This window comes from Anopheles merus, chromosome 3R (genome assembly GCF_017562075.2).
Source record: "Anopheles merus strain MAF chromosome 3R, AmerM5.1, whole genome shotgun sequence".
Taxonomy (NCBI): domain Eukaryota; kingdom Metazoa; phylum Arthropoda; class Insecta; order Diptera; family Culicidae; genus Anopheles; species Anopheles merus.
Genome location: NC_054084.1, coordinates 42,934,547 through 42,958,853, shown reverse-complemented (window position 1 = coordinate 42,958,853; position 24,307 = coordinate 42,934,547). Strand labels below are relative to the sequence as shown.

Sequence of the window (24,307 nt, the reverse complement as noted above, 5' to 3'; positions counted from 1 at the left end):
GCGAACGAGAAGGTAGATATAAACGAGCGAGAAAAACAAAACAAATAGACTGATGCCTACGGTGCACTGGTTGACTTCTCCACCGAGTGAAGCCTTTTTATAACCCTCGAAATGGTGGTCACCACCGTTTTGAATCCCATAACACCCCCACTGATATTCGCGGGCCAAGTTTTCCACGAGAATCTGTACTTCCATCATCTCCACTTCTAGCACCCTCTCATAAACAACTGAAGCTCATCCCGGCTCTAAGCCCGGTACGGTCCCCGACGCTGCACTCTGCACACAAACGCTCTCCTTGGGATTGTTACAGATTTTGGAGCACTTCTTTACCGCCGCACGGCTGCGGGTTTGGAGATGGACCCTTTTTTCGGTTGGACAATGCCACAAGCAGCGGTGTGTTTGGTGCAAGAGGTCCACGTGGTGTGGTCGCTAAAGACGAAGACTGAGCGCTCGAATTCCACAGAATGAGATCTATAAATTTAGGCTTTTTGTAACTCGTGCTCAGAATATTGCGCGGGCGCTATCGGCAAGTCGGTCTTTGCCGTTAGGTATTTCTTCCCTTCGTTCTTTATTGATCGCGTTACCATTTGGTGTAGTTGTAATGGTGAGGAACCAGCAGAAGAATACTGGAGCAGGCAGGATTTTCTTCGGGACATTTAGATCGGCGATGGTGAAGCACATGGACAAGGCAAACCTTCCTGCCCCAAACAATTCAATCTGCCGGTCATGAAGGGTCTTGCCCGAGGGCACCTTTAGCCATCCCCCGCGGTTGAACCTTTCTGCTCTTGGCCGTTTGTTAGCGCATTTCCATTTGTGTACTGCCGGAGATGTCTTTATCTGCGGTCGGCGATCGACACGATTTGTTTTGTGGGGAAAATAGTACAATAAATACAATGCAACAAGCAGCGCCAAGTCTGGTAAAGAAAATACATTTCGATATAGGTCGTTGAGCATTGTTATTGGATGCCTTAAGTATCTTTCTTCAGGTATGATGTTTGGTTTCGTATATTACCGAGATAATTTAAAAAGCTATTTTAAACTTTAAGGATTGAATTCAAAGATATTTTTCGAGTTTCAAACTATTCATAGACTTCGATGAGCATGGAAGAAGCATTAACATTTATGAAAGAACTCTTCGTTAGCAATGACATTACTAAACCATCCCAAAACTCAACGATTTTGCTTTTTCCATTCAAGGCCACCCCGGAGAATAGACGCTCGATGTCTAACTCATGATCTTGTGAAACGGTTGTCCCACGGTTACACCGCAAAAAATACGTACCGAGCCTAGGTTAGCATCGTGAGCTTACAAATGGTTGAACGATGAAACAAAAACCACAGCAAGTCAACCACACCACCTTGTGTCTAAGAAGCTCCACACAGCGGCAACATAAGAAGATGGTTGAAGCTCCGGCCACGATACCACCAATGTACCAGCCCAGCTCGACAACTTCGTGTGTCTCTTGCGGCATCGTTCGTAACTTCGTGAGTGAACTCAACCTTGGGGAGCTGTATCGGAGTCAGACACTTGAACAGAAGTTTTCAAAGCAAAAATCCATCTACTGGGCCTGGGGAAATGTGAAGCCCAACAGTCCCGCGTAAAGCAGGATGGTCACAGCCGACCAGAGAGAGTTCTATAAATACATAACGGACATGCAATGCGGCAACCATAATTTTCTTCACACCATTGTCTCCCCGCCGACCCCTAAAGCCCCGCCAAAACATCCATCGAGCCTTCTTCAGCTTTCCTAAAGAAGAGTTTTTACTTTCTTTCTTTCGTGTTCTTTGTTTGCGTGTTGTTCACTGGACTGCGCTTTACGCAGGGAATGGGGATAGGTAGCAGAGATACCACCCGGCAGAGAGGTCACAAATTCTGGTCGCCTGACCGAACGTACGGCTGCTTTACAGTTCGCTGCTGCTGGTCGACGAAACAACAGCATCTTCAAAGACGTCCTCAAACGACGAATCGCACAAATGGAGCACAAACAAAGCAAACTACGCAATAAGATGAACTGAGACTAGGCGTTCTAAAAAAAGGTGCCTCAGAACTTGGGGTACATAGAAAGTACACCCGCAAACGCGGGTCGGGCAACGAAGGAAAAGGGGGAACTGGATGTAAGAATTCGCTGGAAACCAATCCTCAACGCAGGAACGCTAAGCGCGTACAAATTTGTCATTCGTCTTTTCTCTATCGTTCCGGTGGAGCCTGGCTATTCTTAGGTAACACAACACACACCACGCGACAGTGTGCATTTGTGCTGCATTTACCGAAAAGTGTCTTACCCAAAACTCGTAGCACTTACTCTGTGTACTGTTCGCTCTAATGGGGCGGGTTGTAAAGTGGCTACGTGGAGTGGTAGTTCCATGAAGATGTACTTTAGACACAGGTTTTTGATTTTGCTTGTTGAACAGTTTTTTATCATCCAAGCGTAAAAGAAGAAAGACCACTTTGACAGTTGTGTCCGTGATGGTCGCTTTATCTGAAGTGAGTTGATTTTTCCTGGAAGTTTGAAGTTCATTATAATATGTAACGCTTTTAAAATGTATCATTTTTTGTGATTCTTTGAGGAAATGTAATTTACAAAGATTTAAAAGACTCTTATAGACATAAGAGACGATAATGACAGCTACTGCCTGTAATGTACCAATTACGTCACGTGCTATGGTATCTTCACAAGTGTAGAAAACAATGGAAAAAATCGAACGGTTAACTATTTGTGTGCGGCACAGAGATATTGCAATTAACCTTAAATTTATTGAACGTCTTGCTAGTAAGACTGTCTAGTTTTTAACTAGAGTTTTCGACTTCGCTGATTCCAACTCTGCTGAGGTCTAAAAGACAAAAAAGGCACATGTGTAAGATCTATCACCCAGCTGCCCTTTACAGATTTGTTTAGGGCGTTTTCAGCTATACATTCCCCGGATCATCTTTAGCAGATTATACGAGCATCGAATGTGGAACAGAATGATGCACGGCGACTTACATGGGCACTATGGAGAACTGGATATGCTGAATGATAAAATATCTGGGTCACGTTATGAGACTGACTACCAAGAAAGTGTTCGATGGAGTTTCTCAGTTCTACAAGATGCACAGAGGCGTGACACTGAGCTTAGGTTCAAAGTCAGAATCAGGTTTCAAATCCCAGGGACCTAACTGGTTAGAAACTATTGGTCATGAAAAAATGTATCATACAACTGATTACTGAGGATCTGGTTAAATAATGTTATTATAAAGCTTTACAGCATAATCGAGCTAAAATTAGCGGATTGACCATTTTCTTCTTTCTTTGGCCGAAATTAAAAAAAAAACACATCTGTACGGTTTTGCTAGTATGCAAAAGCTTATTGCTTGAATTAACTGCAGGAATATGAAGCGAAACAGTACACAATCAGACCTTCATAAACCATCTTTCACCGAACCATTATCATATTACCCTGCCATCAGGTAAAGGTAGAAATTTACTTATAATGTATGCACCCATCAGCTCCGGTTATCTGCTTGAACAAACATTAGAAAATCGATGGAGTTCGAGCGCAAAAACAGCACCGATTAAGCGTTTACCCACGGTATCATCATCATTCGGTCCTCATCTATAGTGGCCGGGGAACAGTGTGGCCTGGGGATTTATGTTTTTGCATCTGTTTCGAACCCGTATACAGGCGAGTAGTTTCTGAGCGGCAACCGAGAGAGAGGGAGAATGCAGAATGCCTTCGTATTAGTTTACCATCATCAGCTGGGCATCAGTTTTCCATCACATTGAATTCGCACGCAAAAACATGATGAAACCTGCGCAGGGGATGAAGACCGACACGCAACACGTTAATTGGTGTTCGATCGAGCAAGTAGCACCTTCGGCCAAGGAGAAGAAGGCCCCCTCGCCAGCCTTTTCGGTGCACCCGTGAGTCTGGGGATGTTCTGACTAATTATTTCACTTCTTTGAAAGTTTTCATCCGCCGGCAAGGAATGTTTCGTTCTGCACCGCCTAACGCACACACACACACACACACACACACACACACACACACACACACACACACACACACACACACACACACACACACACACACACACACACACACACACACACAATCGTTCTTTCTCCAAGAGGTCGGTCAAGTTGAACCGATAAATCGTACGCTTGTGCGAAGCGGTTGTGCCAGGCCGAACACGATTAATTTCGATAGCAACTGGCACGAGGGATGAAAAGGCGACTTGGGGGGAAAGATAGTAAGTCGTTTGAGGAAACCGGAGAAACTACTAACAATCAATCCCCCCGTTCGTTCGCATCAATAGTGGGGATGTTTTCGTGTTCCACACATTGGCAGCTGATTAATATGCGTAGCGCAAACAGCCAGCACAACATAACCCTTATGCTTGGTTGACTGCTTTCGGAAGGGCTCTCACGTTGCATGGCGATGTAGGGGGTTCAGACCAGCAGGAGAGATGGTGTTGATTGACCGTAATTGAGCAGAAATCATTGCAGCACGATAGGTTTCGTTTGACCGTGCGTTTTGTTGCCTCAACCATAAACACAAAGCCTGCTAGTATGTCTCTCTCTCGCACTCTCTGTCATCAGTGCTTTGCACTTCGCACTTTGTTTCTCCAAAGAATACTTTACTTCCTTACATAACCCATCGAAGGCAACATCTCGCTCTACATCCTGCTCTAAAGTCGACTCTTACGTCAGCAAATTCTTCAACAAAAACCCAAACATACACTATCCTTTCAAGCAAATCTGTTTCCCTGCTCTGCCATCCTCCCCCGTACAGTCTGTTCTCTTAAATTAATCCTTCATTTACACATCCGGCAGTATTTGTTTTTGACATTAGCATCCATTTTGGGGCTCGAGTGCTCAAGACACACACCATACCTTTTCCAGTTCGTTTACTTCCCTTGCCGAACTCACACTCTTTTAGGAGAGTTTTCCTGCCTAGTTCAGCATGTTTTTCTGCAATACTATTCCAAACCACAAGCCCCAATATGGAAAACCCTTGGTATAGAATACTCGACTCGACTAAAATATAACACGTGCCGGTGAAACTTCCTTCCATGCTCTCGGCAACCGAAGAACTGATCCGAGAAGATCCTAGTCGGGTTGCAATGCTTTTAGCAATGATTATATCGTATGTCTAAAGGGCCCTGCTATACAAAAACCTGACGTACGTCAGCAGAAGCAATCGTAATGCAAAGTGATGAAGAAATTAACCTCACATCTCAGTGAGTAAATGCGAAAATGCGTACGTATTGTTTTACTTAGACAGCGTACCAGGGAACGGAGGGTGAACAAACATTATCATACAAGCCGATCTGCATGCAAGAGAAACTGCACGACCAGGGGACGCGCAATGTTGATAAGAAACGTCAAAACCAAAGGCATCCCTAGGAGAAAGAGAGAAGACTATGTTCGGTTGCTGTTTCCGCTTCGTTAGATTTTGCGTTACAAATCTTGTGCTTGTGCCGCAGTGTTGCCATGGTTCGGGGTAAGAAAAATTATAAGAGGCGAAACAAAACATAATCACCCAATGCATCATTCGGAGTTGTCTGTTGCCCAACTCGACACGCAATGTAGGGATGGAAATAAAGAAATCATGCACAAAGTACACGTTATTTGATTGTATCATTTGTTCTGCTTGTAGGAGAGGAGGAGCAAGCGACTTTGCTAGAAAAAAAAAACAATGTAAAAGAAAACAAACATTCATGTTGAATTCTCGATTTTCCAAATTCGTGCAGCTAACCGTGCATGATGGAGGAACATTTCGCTAAAAGCACACAGTTTAAGGACACTTTTCCTTGTGCACCCTCCGCTCGGTTCCTCGCACTGCTCCGCCTGTGTTCGGATTGTTGTGATGAGATTGAAGCGGCGTTGCACGTGTTTGCGGTGGATTAAGATCTCTTCACCCTTTTATCGCGTGTTACACCCAACAGTTTGCACGAGGACAGATGGCTTAGAGTTCTGTTTACCATGGAAACATCTTTCGCCGGCACCACTTCCGCTTCCGGAAAGATCGAATCGAAAAATAAAATAAAATGTTGGTTTAAATGGGAAGCGATTTTCTCGTCTTTTTTTCTTTTCTCGTCGTCCATCCACCACAAGGTGTAAACAATGAGGAAACTGCACATTTTATGGTGGGGTTCAATCTTTTCCTCAAACAACGCGCCACCACAATTTGTGATTGGCACGTGGCATGGCTTTCCTCGCGGGTAAGCGAGGGTGCATTTTTACAGTTGCAAAAACGAGGGAGAGAAATAACTTCAGCACCCTTTTTACCGCCTTTTTGTTTGGTTTGCACAGATAAAAAACCGAAACGAAAAAATCCCGCCAAGTCGCGCGCATGCATGGTGCATTACATTTTAATTGGCAGCGAGCGTAATGAATCGCATTAATGCGCTATTACACATTGGTCGGTAATGATTGAACACATTATGCAATAAACGGTGGTTTTTATTTTGCATTCACGTTTATGCGTCTGCTTTTTTATTCATGCGACACATTTTGTCCTGCCTTACCCGGCTGAATGGTCTGACTTTTCTCTGATTGCAATGTGTCAACGGAGCGGGCAAAGTCGTAAAGCAAAAACATGTTGCACAATCCGTACTTGAGCCTGCTGGCTAGCGAAAGGTATCAAACAGCTGTCATTTATTATTGTGACTGTGGGAGAGAAAATTTACATTCACTAGAACTGCTGGCAAGTAGACGAGAGCACGTTTGGAGCGAGGTGTACTAAACTATATTATTTATTTTATATGTCATTTACAGATTGCATTTGGCACTCACTTCGCTGTGTTATGTGTTTTATTTTATGAGGTTAAACCAATTTACATGCTTTCTGCCGAGCAAAGAAGAGGCTGTAATAAATTAGTAAAGACTTTGAGCTAAACAAGAAAACCATTTAACACATACACACAAAACTATAGACTCACACTTCACAATGACTACCAAATCCCCTGTAATATAGAACACAGCGCACGAAAGATTCGTAACGTGAAAGTTAAATCCTTAATAGTTTAACAATTTCAACTGTTGAAGGTGTCCCTATAAATCGCCCTCCTTGCAGTCGTATCTTTCTGTTAGGATAATCATTTCACGAACAAAAAAGTGTTTTTTCCACCGTCTAATACTATCCCAATCATTCAGATGGTGGTATCATTCACCAACGAGTGGTAGAATTAAATTAAAAATACGACTTTAAGAAGCTGATCATAAATTTGGCGCTGGCACAGTGGCATAGGCAACTTGAAAATAAAACCGATACAATCAATCTATTTCTGGGTGTTTCCGCCATTCGATCGCTTTTACGATCATTCACCACGGTAAAAGAACACACAGCAAGGGGTCACGACACACGCTGCAGGAGAACTCGAAAAATATGTCCATCCATTTTGGTATTTTCGGTTTCATCTTTCATCAAATTCAACGCTTTGCGTTCGCGTCTAGCGTCTTATCCCATTCTAGTATCTCCCTTCGCATGCGTTCCACAATAAACTCCCACTGACACTGAGATATGACGAAGAAATAAAGCGCCCCAAAATGGATAAACCAGGGCGGTTTGGAGGTTTGGTGCACCAGGTGGAACCGCTTTTCCAAGCTTCGTGCCGACACAATATGGGCACGATTTTACGTTACGAAACTCCGTTTCTGTAGCGCCCTTTGTTGTTGGATGGTTGCCTCCTTCGTCCGATTACATTTTGCCGCGCAGCGCATGTAATTGTTCCGATGAGCCACGCTTGCTTGATAGCTCTTTTCCAACGTCCCAGCCCCCTCCTAATCTAGCCGATTTATGTGTTTCGCTTTTCCGCTGCGATTGCAGCCGGCACGATGATTTTGATCGCAGCTGAGCGATGAGAAAGCAGATGACACCCTCGCTATGTTGTGTGACCCTTTCCCATGACCAAGTGCAAATAGCGTAGAAGTCAATTTGTTTTTCGGCTCGTTCGGGAACGATGGGAAACGATAGGTTTGAATGCATTTCACTGTCCCTTCACTCGCTCGCTCGAGAAGCTATTAACTTTGCGTCACACACACACACACACACACACACACACACACACACACACACACACACACACACACACACACACACACACACACACACACACACACACACACACACACTGACACCTAGACACCGTAGTGTGGCACTAAGGGGATGGGTGGAATTGTGTGTTGTGACAAATTTTACGCTCCCGGCGTTACAGAGGTCGCGTGCCAACGGGGGAAACGGGATTGGGGTAGCGACAGCGGAAAAGAAGACGATTTGTCCCCTGATCGTGCCGGATCAAAGGCAAACCACACACACACACACACACACACACACACACACACGAACTGCATCGCTCGACTCGACACAGCACACGTTTCACTCATAATGCACCCGAGATGCAGCGCAAGACATAAGGGTGCACATAAAATAGGATCCCCCTCCCAAACACTGACACAGCAGCACGTAGGTGGTAACAGCTGACGACGGCCAAGCGAGAAGATGACCGAAGGGGACCAACGCTCACCATCACTCGAGCTGCATTTTTTTCTCTTGGAGGAGTCTGAAAAGTTTCGATTCAATCGAAGAAGACGACGGCGATGGGAGGTGAGTTGGAGGATAATGATGCCGAACGATGAAACACGATGCGTTAAATGTCGCGCTATTTAGAGTGTGGTGGTTTGTGGTGGGAAGAAGAGGCTTGCCCAAGGGCCACTTCTCTCTCTCTCTCTCTCTCTCTCTCTCTCTCTCTCTCTCTCTCTCTCTCTCTTTCTCTCTTTCTCATAGTTTCACAAAACTGTCCGGACAAATAATACACACACACACACGAAACAAGCTGCTACGAAATTTATGTTGTGAGGCATTCTCGCCCACGCGCACGTTTCGTTTGAACGTTTGCCCACGATTGCCCTTCGACTACGGACGACGACGATGTCGACGGCGATGACGATGATGATGCACGGTGTGTTTCGATGGGAAACTCACTGCAAGCAGTGGGTTTCACAGTACAAATGGCAAATGCACGTATTTCCAGCCCGGTGCCCTTCGAGTGCTGTTTTTCGTGCGATGCGATATCACCTAACCGTGCAACCACCGTGCGCACAGGGGCGTCGTTAATGAAGGAATGGAAATAAAGGTGTTTCAATGTCACTTGCAGAAAAAAACGGAATTGCACCAAATTTCTTCAAACGAGAGAAATTAACAATCGAACGAGCATTTTGTGTTTCCATTTATTTCAATAACGATACATATTTAGGGCTTCATTTGTCATACAAAATGGACAGGCTGTCAGAGTTTTAAAAAGAAGAAAACAACGAGTATTTTTACAGAATTTGGTTTTTTGATCCATCAAGATTGCCGATTATTGCCTTATGCAATTGAACTTTGTGAACAACACGTTTATTCTATCATGGATTTGTGATTAGTCATTAGATTAGATGACAAATGGGGATATACTGACTTCGTTGAATGAAATGGATTTTATTATTATTGTTTAATCAATCGGACGTAGTAAACGGTTTCAAGAGCTACAACATACAACAGAAAATGATGCACGTTAAAATAACAAAGACACGGTTACGCAACAACTTATGGGAACAACAAGCATAACACATTTTTGAATGAAGATAAAGACATATTGAACTCGAATTGAGACAAATGTTCATTGAAACTGCCAATCATGGTTAACAGCAGCTTAAGAGGAGCGTTACGACCGTGATTTGTACGTGAACGTGTAACGTGCAGGATTTATTGATGGGGTGAGTCTGGGTATAGTAAATCCAAGCTTCCCCTAACAGATAAGAGTCGTCGATAGTTCTTTATAGTAATCCAGCAATGAACGTGGCCTGATTTTTATGTCGCTGAAATCCCGGACTCTGAAGTCCTAATAGTTTACAGCACTCACTATAAGAAGGTAACTCAAATTCGTTAATTCAGCCTAGCTAAACGCAAGCGAAACAAGTGAATTTTCGTTTGATTGCTTCAATTCCGTTTATCCACTCAGAGGTGTATGGACTACTGATGGCTAAAATTAAGGAACCGACTCCGGAAGATAGGTCCGACAAGTGTTATCCGGTACTGGCCAGAACCGTCCAGAGTCGTCGAGAGTCGGAGTCGTCCGGAATCGGAAGCGCTTCGGAGACGCCCGGAATCAGAATCGTCCGGAGTCGGAGTCATCCAGAATCAAAGTCCACCGGGGTCGACCAGAGTCGGATACGACTAGAGCCGATGGTAGAAACCCTAATCATAGAAAGCCTAATTATCATAGAGCCCTAATTATACGACACCGTCTCCAGACGACTCCGACACCTTACGACTCCGACTCCGTACGACTGCGACTCCAGCCGGACGACTTCGGACGACTGGCAAAATCGGATTCAGAGTCAGAATCGGACTAAGAATAACTGGAAACGGATTGGAGTGATGAGTGCACAACACATTCACGAATTTGTTTTAATATTGAGCCTACGCATCTGTTAGCACGACTAATAACACTTTCGTAATAAAGTAAAAGCAGTTATATCAAGAATTAAAATACCTTTTGTTTAATCTTGATTTTTACTTTTCGTAAATTTATCATAACATACTATGAGTTTGTAGCATAAGTTTTATTTTCATAACTTTCATAGATTTTCAGATACATATGTGGTATACCTATCTCTACGGAACCCGTCAAATTGCCGGGGGGTTGATCACATTTAGTTTATTTAGTTAAACTGTGACATTTTTCAACAAAGATAAATGTAGAAGTCACTTATTATCATAAAAAATCTTGATAGATGATTTCAATAAAGTGGTCTCAAACGGAATTGCTGATCAACTTTCAGATCGTGTTTTTCGAAACTCCCGCGGACATCGGTCAAAATGTGGCATTGAAAAGCTATCGGTTCATGTGTTCGGTAAAACAATATCGACTGTTTCAGTAAATTTGCATTTTGCAGACATTTTTTTTATGGAAACAAAAACAAGATAAATGATTCATTTTTTATTCAGAAAGAACGGCTTTAGCCGTACTGTTTAAGTTAAATTGTTCATAATTTAAATAAAAAAGGGTTTTACATGATTTTAACCAATCTAAATACGTATTTTTATCTATCCGTCAAATTGACTGGTGTCCGTAAAGATAGGTACATAAAAGATGCCGGTAAACTGTTAAGTAATAATGTTAGGCTTTAGAGCTTGTTCGGACTTAGGTTGTTAGGCTTGTTTGAGCTTGTTGTTTTGCGAGAAATGAATCTTTGCAGATACTTTTACTAAAAGAGCATTAAAAAGCATTAAACAGTAAATAGTTTGGCATCGAACGCTCAGTTGCTTTGTTGATGCGATATATAAAAGCTGGAAGGAATGAAAAGAAAAATTCTGTACAATTCTAACCGAAGAATTATAGTTGACAATAAAGATAATGCACTGCGTTTGAATATACCTGAACGAAAAATCTATGAAATTGATTCATGTTCGTTCCAATACGTACCTCAACCCAAGCCTCAAGATACGTATGTGTATCTGAACGAAACAAAATGATTCAAAAACATAAAATAATCATCCTACAATAGTTACAGTTACATCTTTTACATAAATATTTAACACATTACCGCTCACATTACAGCACCGCGTTACAAAAGGCTGTTGATAAAATCATAATAATTATGGAATCATTCAATGTTATTGTTACTGAAAGCCAACTCATCACTACGCGGCGGTTCAAAACAAACCGACGGCTGCCGGCTAACGGTGCTAACGCGCGCTCACTTCCGCGGGTTTTGTTTGTTAGTTCGTTTTTGCTTTCACGTCCGCTTCGGGCTGTTTCGATAAAAATCACCGACAACTCAGAGGGGATGATGTCACACTAATATGTGCGTTCTCGCGTGTAGGTATCCTAAAGTTGTGGTAGATTTTTTTAAGAAGCATTTTTCATGTACTTGCGATGCTTGGGAAACACTTGCCGGGGAAGGCACCGTCAAGTGACTAACTTCTGTGTTGAGTAACTGAGCATTTTTCGGCGTAGCTTAAGAGTTCGCCCACATGGGCTCCGTTTGAGGTGAGGCAGCGCTCGTGACTCATTAGCGCCTCCGAAAGTGGGAGATTTATATGTATTTGCTTAAAAAAGAGCTGATCCCATATTTAGGATTGCTAAAGAAGAATAAGCAGCTTTTGACCTTTCTTAAACATTCAAAGCTTAGAAGTAATATTGTGTAAATGCCGATTAAAGTTTACATTTTTATGGAAACTGTTCGAACTTTAATTTTTAATATAAAATGACACCACTCCCTTCCGAGTAACAGGGCGTTCAACTATTATTGGACCGTTTTTATTTCACGGTGTCCACCCAGGCCCGAAAAGAAATCGCTAACTAATGCTTGTACAGCACACTAAAACGCACCACTCGCAGACCTTTCCAAAGTAGCCGCACCAGTGTACGGGCGCAGAACCCACGCGTCCTCAACGCCACCTCCTACACAGCCCAACTGCAGCTGCAAATCTCGACCGCTTTGCGACGGTATCTATTCACACACCAAAAAAAAAAATACTTGTCCAGGCGCGTGAGCGTCTTGCCTTACTTTCAATCATTGGTGCACCTCTTTTTTTTCACCCCGAGCTGCCCTTAGCAGCGGCGGTTTTCGTTGCGGTTAATGTCGCCGTTTGATAAGTACCCACCGTTCCCCGCTTATCCTAACGTTACCATTACACACTTTCCGATCAACTCTACACTAAACTGGACTGAAATTGGACTTTGTGTGTGTGTGTGTGTGTATGAGCGCTAAATCGAATGGCACAGTTCGAATGAAAGACGTCAGACGCCAGAGGGAAACGAGGAAACCACCCCAAACCAAAAGCAACTGCAGAAAAGCCGATAGGGAAAGGGTTTGCTTGTTGTTTTTTTACGATAGAAAAGTAAAATCACCTCCTTTTCCCTTGCTGTTTGAGCGGAGGATTAGATTCAGGTCAATCGAACGCCAGCGTGATTGAACTATCCGGCGAAAAGATAGATACTCGCATAAAGAACCAGTGTGCACAGTGAAGGGAGTGAGTGTGCTGCCGGGTTAGGGGAATGGGACGAGTCGCGGTGGTCGCCTCGTTGCTAGCGAGAGAAAATATTGAAACGCTTGCGATTAAGCGATCGTTCATAGTCGTTCGTTTCTGTGTTCCAGATTTTTAACGTTTTGGCTCTTTCTTACTGTTCCGTGGTTAGATGGGAAGCTTGCAAAAAAAAAAAACAAAATATCCATGGGGCCTCCATGGGCCAATTTGAGGTTACGCCTCTGGCCACTGAAGCTCGAGCTGAACGCGCATGGGTTTGGCGCGCAAAAACCAATGCAATACACACGAGATAGCGATATCGTGACGCTTTAAATTAGCTTCAATTTTTATGTTTATTTTAATGCCCCACTGTCGCTGCCGTTTGATAGCCCGGTAGAGAAAGCTCGCTCTGCCTGCCTATCATCCTCAAATCTCGGTGCAATTTGTAGACAACACAACGACTGGGTGATTGGCTTCTCAGATTGTGTTCGGAGCCAAAATCGACAGGCGATACCACCAGGCGTTGTGTTAGCGGGGGCAATTATCGTTGAAATGAATATTTATGTTGCAAACAGTGTTTGAAGTTTCGGCGATTGCAATAAAGAAAATTGCAAGCCTTTTGGTGGAATGGATTAACGATATTCAAGGTTTTGTGTAGTTGATTATGGCAGTGCTTTGCTGATCTAAACGAACAGTTGTGGTTTTAATAGTTTGATTGGCCTGAAGATTGTGCTAGGAAATTAAAGGATTGATTTTCGAATTGTTTAATTGTGGGCTATAAAAAATAAGTATTAAAAAAAACATAGCACAACCTTACACGAGTACTAATTGTTTGCTGTATTGAGCCTAGTTTTTCAATCAATAAACTAGGACATCTAAAATAATAGTTTTCAACGGGGTATCAAAATAAAGCAATAGTAAGTCAACTTTGATTAAGTTGAAACAATTGGTCAAAAGCACCTGAATTAAAGGTTCAGTGCATGAGAGGAGGTGAACGTGAGATATTAAAAATAAATAAATCGTATTTCACAAAATATTAATAACAAATGCTCTTTTGTATACCAAATTTAGGAACGTGGTTTTTGCTCAAATCATTACACTAGATAACGTACAATAAAAAACACATCATAATTAAGATCCGAGCAGCTCAAAGATTAGAATCATAAAGAATGATATAAAATAATGTATTTTATTGCGGAAAACATTTCAAAACATTGAAGGAGAAAATATGTTTTTAAATGATGTTCCATACTTTTGCTTCTGATTCGCGTTTACTTCAAAACATTGAAGGGAACTCAAGTTAGGAGGTTATCAGAAACCATACTACGACATCGATAACCATTTTAATGTTAAGAGGTTTTCTAATGTCTAATGTTAAGAGGTTTTCACAAAAAAAATACGTGCAAAAGACAGCTAAATGGCAACTGAAATTTGCATTTGAATGTTATAATGTGGAAATTTCCAAATAATTCCATGAAAGTAAAACAAAAAATATATAATGCATATTTATGAATGAAATCATTCTATCCATTTAAATGGGATTTTATTTAAACTTAAACTTAAAGTATATTAAAACTTATGCTTGTTTTGTGACGAGAGCATTCAAATTTTACCTACCTGATTATAAACTGTTGTTTTATTCGCCCGTCTCAGCTGTCGTTTTATTCTGACAAAGGTGTTTCTAGTGCTTGATTTTATTTACAATATACGAACTTAGTTTCACACACTTTCCAAACATTCCGTACACACACACTCACCACACGTTTTCAATTATACACTCAAACAATAGAATATTTCACACCAATAGCGAAATGCATCGACAGCTGGTTAGAGAATTTACCCTCTTTCTAACACACACTTGAAACACTGGCGCAAACACACTTTTTATTTTTAATTTAATTTTACCACTATAAATACCAATTACATAAATTTACATAGATCGGATGCACACAGATCTAACCCTCTGAGCTTCGATCAACACTTTTAGCTGAAATTCTTCTATCATACACACAAAACTCACTCGCACACAGTTAGGCTTTGCATTCGCTACTACTTTTGCAGTAGATTGCACACTATACACAAACAATTGTGTGTGTTTTTTTAGTTGGGTTTCTGCTGCTGCTGATGCTGCTACTGTTATTGCACCTTAACGTGACACACTTACACTTTTAACTGCTGTTTGCGGAGAAGAGAAGGTAAAACAAAAACTATTCAAACTCGAGCTCGATCAAACGTGGATCAAACGGAACTGCAAGAAATGTGTCACGGGAGGGGGACAAAAACCCCACCAACGGCACATAGTACCGCGGAAGGGAGAGCCTTCAAAACGGAAATGGATGTGAGCGGGTAGCGTCGGGTTTGGGGTGACACTTTTAATTATTTGTTCACGCTGCGCTTCGTTAAACGCGTGATTGCTTCTTCTGCCCTTGCTTTCGTTGCGTGTGTTTGTTGGTCGACTTGTTTACATTACGGGAGATTTGATTTGTGTTGGTCGTCAACTTCACTGCCCTTCCAGAGTTGACTTGTTCAACCGTTCGAGAAAGCTTTATGAAATCATCAGCTGAGCCGCCGTTGGATTGGAACCACATTCGAGAGGCACAAATAAAAAACACACAACACTCCCAAGAAACCGGTTTATTTAAGGTGCACGGCAGAATTGCAATTTGGCGTAAACAAAACTGCAAGCTGGTTTGCAAAACGCTTTGACAGAGGCTTGTGTAAGCGAGAACACGTCAGCTGATTCCTGCCGCAGTATCGCACCCCAGCGTGATGAGCGGATGAGAGATTTGCATAGAAAAAAGATGTATTAGAATGAGCATGATAAGCAGCAAAGCCAGAGCGGGCTGAATTACGCATGAATGGCATTGCGTAAAGCTTTGTGCCGAAATTCCGCATCCACGCACTAACCCATGCCGCCCAAAACGTCCTTCAGTGTCGTGTGAGAATGGAACCATTATTCGAGCAGAAGGCAATCTCTCACGAAGCACACCACTCAGCAGTGCAAGATAATATGGGTGAGGCGATGGTGCCGTGTTCCGCTCTCCCGAAAGTCCTCGAGAGCACATCATTGCAATATTTCGTCCCCAAAAACAAAAGAAAAAGGGTCCTTGTGCTGGCAGCTACACTTCCAACATGCCCACTTTGCCCCACACAATGCCATACTAACGCACTTGGTGTGTGTATGACCGCCACCAACACTGCAACGTTTGCGAGCAGCATCCGCACCCGGCAGGAGGTGACAAAAATTCAATGAAATCAATGAAAAACAGAGCCGCCAGGCGGTTCTTCCCGGCCCGGAACGTCACATGCGCACGGCGTCCTCCGCTCTTTCGACTGGCGTAACGCGCGTACGTGCTGCTGCGTACCCTGGGCGAGAGCACGGGAGAGGAAAATGCGATCTGTGTGCGTGTCTTGTTGTTGTTGCCGTTGGTCCACCCCAGCAGCAGAAGCCGAAATCACCCTTAGTGGATTCGGTCTTCCCTTTTTTGGGGGAAGCCACTGAGGAGGCCACGCAGGGATTGGAGAACGCAGAACGAGAGTGCCGCGACAGGAAGCGTCCATTGGTGACGCAGGAAGTTGGCGGGGATTTTAGCTAAAAAAGGGACAGGAAACAGGGCCCTGTGGCTCTTAAAGAGGAAATGCTGATACGCCCTTTGCTTGCGTAGTGATATTTTCTGGAAATAAAGGAAGACGGTTTCAAGTTGGAAGGGACATTCAAACTTCTATGCAAGGGGAAGAATTGCTGGAATTCCTGTGCGATGTGTCGAGAGCAGTCCAATAAATACTTTGAAATGCGCTTAATTCAAACTCAGCAGCACACGGTACTGATTTTGGGCTCTAAATTTGAAAGAAATATTAGCATCTGATAAGAGCGCGTTAACGCAGCAAGAATCTCTGTCCGGAGGAGAGTCATACCAAACAAAAATAATCTTCCTTCATATCATTGAGAGAATTTTGCACAAAATAGTAGTACGGAGGGAAGCGTTCGCACGAAGATCAACAACACAAGCACGCACGCACACAGGCAGACAGAGCCCCCACACGGTAGCGTACACTGCACACTTTCCGCGCGCTCTCTCTCTCTCTCGCTCTCTCTCTCTTTTTCTCTCTCTGTCACCACGGTAGCAGCTTCCGTGTGCTCAGGGTCACCGGTGAGTTTGATGACGGTTTTTTTGCGTTGCTAACTGGAGCACAGCACACATGGAGAAGATGGGAACGCGTGTGCGTGCGCGTGTGTGTGTGTGTGTATTTTGAAAAATACTAATTTTGACACATCTGTCAAACAAACACAGTGCTAACTACGATGAAGAAAAGTGTACGGAAGAAACGCACTCGAGTTTGGGCACAGGAGAACACAAATTGCGAGAACAGCCGTATACAGAAGCCGCACAAATACACACCGCTATTCGGTAAGGTGTGATTGCTACCGATCGTTACATCGGCACTTGTATTTGTTGTTTTGCGGGGAAGACATTCCATACAAAATCATTGCGTTTGAAGTAACGTGCCTTCTACACAAACCACATTCACAACTATACGGTGTCGTTTTTGCGCATAGAATACATCTTCCAATTTCAAACACACTGCACAAGACGGCAACAGCAGCTTCCACACCCCAAAACACCCAATCTGGTTCCGGTCGTGCAGCGACTCACTCCAACAACGCACACCATTTGTTTGTGCTCACGCCAAGAACGTTTAGTGTACCGCACCGACAATGCCGAAGCAAGGGAATCGTTTTGGTGTATTGTTTTAAGACGCGTAAAACACTTCTTCCCTCGCTATACCCACTCTATAAACCGGGCACAATAGAACCGAAGCACAGTTGGCAGATGCAGTACGGCCGCAATAATAGCACTCTGATAGACGGACACACGTGCACCACCTTCACGACCGAGCTCACTGTTCAAACTGAGAGCAGCGGCAAGTCAGCTGCTGTCTCTGCTGTGAGGCAGTTCGAGATGCAACTATTTTTAACTACGCTCGAGAGAGGCGCTCTCTTTTTGGCTGGCTCTCGCCAATTGGTGGACTTCTCTCTCAATACCAATTTCTGGAGAAATTACAGGGTTAGTTGCTAGAACTAGTGAAGTGAATGTGTAGGATGCGTTTACTAACACTCACATTTAGTATCGCATACAGTCTTTCCTCAGTATCATGCGTTCCGGAGACATTCGCGTATCTCAGAATTTTACGTATATTTAATGTCACGTTTTTCAGCCAGAATATTGTTGATAAATGGTTATTTTTAATTAAATTTAGTAATCTTATGGACTACGACGTATGACGTAACAACATGCCCGTCATGGGTTCAAGTCCCGTATAGACCGTGCCCCCGTACGTAGGACTGACTATACTTTTATGGTAACAATAAGTCACTGAAAGTCAAGCTCACTTTACCAGTGGGTACAGGCAGGCTTTGACCGACAGCGGTTGTTGTGCCAAAGAAGAAGAAGAAGAAGAAGAAGAAGAATAAGAAGAATCTTATGGACTAAATTACATAGTTAATACAAATCGTATAGAAGATTTAATTATTTCTGTCATTTTAGTTATTTCAAACATTCAACAATAATTCAATTTATTTTGCTTTTTAAAATTGTTGCAAATTTATGTTGATTTGACTCATGAGCTGTCAAGTTATTTGATGTTTTCCTGTTACATGAAACTTCTAACATTTTTATCTATTTTTTTTAAACCACAAATAAGGAGAAGTAAATAAATATGAAATATCGTGGCAGTAGGCTGATAAGTTGTAGTAGTTAAAACACTTTTGTATCCACCTTCGTAGATATCCAGAATGACATTAACTAATATTGACAAATATTTCAATAATACTTTTACCTTTCATATTCCTTTGTTGAATTTTTAAATGTTTTTGTTATGTCCTCATTTTTTTTCAACTAATTCTATATTTGTTTAAAAATTATCATGTTATTTATCATACTTTTTGAAAATCACCTTGCAGCATACAGTTTGATTTGCTAAATCCAGACCCGATTTCTGAGGAAAATAATGCAGTTACAAAGTGTTTCTATAATGAAATTAAGTATAAGATATTTTTAAACATTGATTTGTTTATTGATTGAATATAAGATGATAATTTCAGGTCAGATAATACAATCCAAGATATTTATGGCAAAGAACTCAAGTTGGTCAACCGAGCGGGCTTATCCAGAATCCTGTCATGACCATAGGAATGTCGCTACTTGTATGAAAGGACGAACATCTTATTCAAATTTTACTCATCAAACCCTTTATTTTTCCATGGTTTTGGATATCGAGAGAGGTATAAACACAGTCAGGAGAGAAAACCAAGAAGATATCTGCTCTGCTCAGGAACATTTACAAATTCTGACTACCTCGCAGTTAAGTTACAGCTGACCTAACATCTATCAGCGCTCTCGCAGATTCTATGTAGATTAGTCAACGGGGCTAATGTACCGATAAAGAAACGTTTTCCGTCCACAGAAAAGCAGCTTCCGTATCAGTGAGAAATTCACGAACATGTAAAATAACACTTTAAAATAAACCTGTTGAAAAATAAAATGCTGAATAAAGAAAAGAGTTTGCATTGATACAGTCAATTATATAAAAAACCTTTTGTTGCAAAGATATTTATTTTAAACTCTTCTCACGAAATAATACAACTCCATTGACATTTTTTGTGTCGATCCTCTAATGTTTCAATGAACAATTTTTGTTATGATTATGTTTATGTACTAATTATAACTTTTCCAAACGACTGTACCCAAAATAACAATAAAAACAGGCAACAATAGTGGTAGACAGATTTGATTTGCCGTTATTCATTGCGAGAGCGTGTCTATTACAACGCGTGCTACGCATCATGTTATAATGTTGCCTGTCACGCATAAGGTGGGTGTGAAATGGGACGCCAAGGGATCAGGTCACGCGATCGCAACTCGATCATAATGCCGGTGTGTTGAATGTTGCCTGTAATTGTAGATGAAATGTTTCTATTAACAATAATTGCACGTTTTGTTGCAACGCAAAAATATTTTCAGCGATTGTAAGGGTCGGTACGTAATGGTAAGACCAGATAGGGTGAAATATTTCATTAAAGAGATGAAACAACCCATGGTCGCTATAAAAAATGTTTTTGAAACATGTATTAGTTGAGCAGCTAACCTTCTAAACACACTTGCAAGTAGAAATATCAGTTATAAACACAACAAGGTGCTCTGAAGACATCTTTTGTGCACGAGCAATCCGTTCAATCATTAAGTCGTTCTGTTTCTGCTGTCTCTGCTCTCTGCTGTCAAGGGGTTGTTTCCGGGTCTTCACGGTCTTTTCCGGACCGTCAATTGATTGACACCACCGAAGAACCAATACTGATTTACTTATCAAACCGGCCGGTAAGGAGATCGGGCGGGAAACACTGAAAAGAGCACGGCAGTCACCGTGCACTGACTGCAGTTTTCCGGCTGTCAAGATGACATCGACCGATGCGTTCGTGTGATAAGCGGCTGCTCTTGTGCTTCTGGCGTGGTCTTCTTTTCGCTGTGCGACGAACTCGCCGGTAGGAACACACCAGCCGGTGGAGGCAAGCATGTATCATTGCGAAATGCGCGAGCTACTCCGCCGTGTCTCGAGTGGCGTACTCGCATGCCGCTAGAATCGGGAAGGAAGGGTAGTGTAGGGCGCGGCGACGTCGAAAGCCACCCATTTTCCGCTTTTCCCCGTCGAGTGGCAATGTTTTGTCTTCTACATATGTGATGGAAAGGGTGAAATGGTGAGCTGGTATGGGGTTAAGATATGTCTCTTCTGTTACACAAAAGCATGGCGAGAGTAGAGCATGGTGACGGCACCGAAGTTTTCCACGCTCGTTGGCCAAGTTCGAGCACAAGCCGCTTACAAATTGGTTCTCAACTCATTAGGCCGTACAAGTAAGGCTCATAGGAGTGTGAGTGTGTTTGTATGGCTGTGTGTGTGTATGTGTGCGTGTGTTTGTTACGCGGGACAAACGACTCCATGAAACTGCATCCCAATTTTAGCGGCACGTCTGCAGCGCTGCAAACCCCCATGATGGCTGCAATGCCGATGCAACCAGAAGGGGATGAGGATTGTGCGACAAGGGGAGAGTTGGCATGTTTCGTTTCATCATAAAATATGCTCACCAGCAGTGAAGCAATTAACGATTCCAGCAACATGAACTCGTGTTATGCCATGTCTGCAGTTGTGTATCTCGGCTACTCGGGCCACTCGGATGCACTGTGGAAAATTGTGGAAATGTGGTTTCTGTCAGCTCCGGTGTCATCGCGTTGGGAGCGCTCAATTGTGGTTGCATTTTAATCGGATTGGACTCCCCATTTAATTGTTGTTTCGTCTTCATCTTTAATAATCGCTACCCAAGATGCATACGCCTGTGCATTGGTTGATGCACTTTTCGAACGCTTGCCAGTTTTTACCGTTGATCGCTTCAGACAGAAGCGTTCAAGTTCACAGCCTACATTCAAGAGCAGCCCAATTGAAGTAAATCACCGTCCGATTTTCACTCTTTTATTGAAGTATAACCATTTTTTTCTATTTGTTTTCTTTTTTTCGGATTTGATTTTTTTCGGATGCTGAGAGCGTTTGAAAATGAGGATGAACACTTGCTAAAGATGAGGAGGAGGAGGAGGAGGCAAATCTTTATTGACGACTTTTTCTCTTAATTTTCTAACACGAATCGGACAGTGAGTTAATTTTCCAAATTAAAAGCCCGTTCACGATTGAAAAAAAAAACAACAATAACAACCACCACTTGGAAGACTCGTTGTTGAATAATTTCACTTTCACGTGGTGAGCCAACCGGGTGCTTGATTTGATTTTACGACCCACACCGGTGGTGCGGTGGTTTACTGCAGTTAGGCACCCGGACCGGAAGCAAAGCTCCCAGCAAGAAATGAGACACACAGGGAACCTGGCTCATGCGGCGTACCATCTTCTGTCGAATTTGTGATTAGTTAACGCATCTGCAGCTATTTGTAAAGAGGGCTCCTTTTTTTCTTAATGCACATAGAGGAAGTGTATGCCAAATTTTACCATTGTGTACTGTTTTCGACGTTTTCTCTCGTTTTGTATACAATCGTTCGAACAAATGTGGCTTAATGGGGCAAATGTGTTGCTGGATTAGGTTTGTCATCTGGAAGCACACCTTTAAATGGGGAATTTAAAATGAGCCAAAACTAATTGGACGGAGCTGCACAACTGTTGCTACTGGTTGATGGATCGTTAACGGGAAAGAAAGTTTGAATAAACTGAAAATCGATTGAAAGTCGGTTCGTTGATTGTGTTGAATTACAACAATAGCTTAATTTTGTAGCATTTGCTTGGTGCTTTGACATGTGTTAATTATTTTATTGAATATTTTCGAACTGTTAGACGTACACATAGCTTGCAGCAGTTTGTAAAACTGTTGAAAGATGTCGCATGAAAGATTAATAAAAGGAAGGTTACAGATAATCGTCAAAGAGCGTAATAAATGCAGACTATACAAATACGAAATCAATTACAAATCAAATTACATTTTGTAATTTAAAACCTACCGATAAATATCAACCAAACCATTCTGTTTATAATAACCAAGCTGCAAAAAAGTTTAATTGCTCCCTAATCAGTGCTTGTCTCTTTAATCGAACGGTACCGTTAAAAATAAATACAGAATAAAAGAAATTATTAACTTACTATTTATTGTCTCTGGCATGATATTTGCCATATTAAAAAAAAATGAAGCAAATCACTACTACAGCCGTGCGCATCCTTGTGGATATAATTTGACTACAACGGATCCATAAACTCTACAATTTTTATTGCTCATATTTTTTATGTTTTACTATGTGGAGAGTTGCTATGATTATTAATCACACAAATAGCACATTAACGGCAATAAAAGCACCAAGAATTCTTGTAATCTGGGACTTAAACATTTCGACACCAAACATTGAGATATACAGAAACTCGGCAGATAGGAAAGATAAACACAGAAATTTTGTTTTTTTTTTTACTTCTGCTTTACTTTACTTGTTTTTTAGTTGCTTTACGTTCAATCATTGATAAAACTGAAAAAGCATTGTAATCTACGAGGAATAGAATACCGGTGAAAAATAGTAGCGTCAAGTCATGCAGTACTTGCACGACGTTGATGAGGTCCCCCCCACGACCCTCACGAAACCCATTTTCTAAATACATTCTATGGTTTATTGAAAGTGGCGCTTATTGTTCCTAAATTCAAGGAGCAAACCGTCGTCGCATATGACCATTTTATTTTATCCATCCACCAGAAAACGAAAACCAATAAGTAATGATAAACATTAGTAAACCTCTTTAATTTCTTACGTTTTTTTCATAAATGTTCATCTTGCCCTTCATAGAATCCATCTTTCCAAATCAGATCAATCCCATATTGAACCTTAGAAAAGAATGTGGTCGTCTTTATCTACCTTCCTCTACATGAAATTTTAATCTGCTATTTCAATAAATATGATCACATACGTAAGTATCACAATAACAAGCTGTAAAAAGAGATCACATTGTTTAAGCTTTAGTTGAACATTTCAACCAGAACCCGACCCAACACTTACCGTTCGGATCAACGTGTAGTCATATTCAAATATGTCTTTCGCGGTCAGCTTAATCCGATTGCGCAGCAACTGATGCAAAAAGTAAAACCTTAGCTTCACCATCTCAGAATCTTGCCCGAAGTTCATATCAAGCACCGTCCCTTGCACCGCATCCATTTCAAGTTGATGTTTTTTGGCCGCGTGCATCAAAAAGCCTATGATAACAGGCGTCGGAACGAAACAGAGAATTTGTACTAAAGCAGGATAAAGTATTAGAGTTGTGCTACTGAGATTGAGATAAATGCCAATTGTCTCCTTCCTTACACTCTACTCCCCTTTCCTGCTTCTGCCACATCGCATACACCCAGTACAGATCGAACGCCATCTGTGCGAAGCTGGAGGCAATGTTGCACGCTTGCGAAAACCCAAACAGCTCGTTGATGCCCTCGTTTATCTGCCACAGCTCGCCGTACAGTGCGCGGTACTCTTCCAAGCGCTCCCGCTCACCCGTTTGATGCAATGCGACCAATTTGCGCTGTAACTGGCGCAGATTGGAGGCCATCAGACTGATGTGCAGCAGATGAAACACGTGCCTAACGTGGCTGAACGTGTACGGGTAGAAGTTATGCAGCCAAAACCAATGCCATTGCGTACCGGGCGTAAGCTGGTTGTATATTGTAAACTCGACCATAGCGCACACGACTACTATCATCAGAATGGCGAAAAAGTAACGTAACAGCACACGTGCT

At 42.2% G+C, this 24,307-nt stretch overlaps 2 protein-coding genes across 3 annotated transcripts in view; both read right to left on the bottom strand.

The window, feature by feature from the left end:
• Positions 1-17,925, bottom strand: part of LOC121595235 (mucin-5AC) — a 162,598-nt gene extending 144,673 nt beyond the window's left edge. Inside the window, exons 1-2 of one of the 2 annotated variants that reach the window (XM_041919023.1) lie at positions 17,791-17,925; positions 14,617-15,174 (exon numbers count right to left, since the gene is read on the bottom strand). The gene's annotated coding sequence lies outside the window, so the exon portion shown is untranslated. The remainder of the gene's footprint in view (positions 1-14,616; positions 15,175-17,790) is intronic. The other variant, XM_041919024.1, reaches the window with a different exon arrangement.
• Positions 17,926-23,300: 5,375 nt separating this feature from the next.
• On the bottom strand, positions 23,301-24,307 carry LOC121597360. Its single transcript, XM_041923072.1, has 3 exons — positions 23,883-24,307; positions 23,580-23,773; positions 23,301-23,510 (listed from the first exon to the last, which is right to left on the bottom strand). The coding sequence occupies exons 1-3, from the start codon at positions 24,268-24,270 to the stop codon at positions 23,457-23,459; spliced, it is 636 nt and encodes a 211-aa protein (XP_041779006.1). The 5' UTR covers positions 24,271-24,307; the 3' UTR covers positions 23,301-23,456.

Excerpts from the sequence above, each read along its gene's own strand:
- LOC121597360 (XM_041923072.1), bottom strand. The coding sequence starts at position 24,270 with ATGATAGTAGTCGTGTGCGCTATGGTCGAGTTTACAATATACAACCAG. Across the intron at positions 23,774-23,882 it reads GCAGGAAAGGGGAGTAGAGT|GCTTTTTGATGCACGCGGCC; the intron begins GTAAGGAAGGAG and ends CTGTTATCATAG. Across the intron at positions 23,511-23,579 it reads ACTACACGTTGATCCGAACG|CTTGTTATTGTGATACTTAC; the intron begins GTAAGTGTTGGG and ends CTCTTTTTACAG.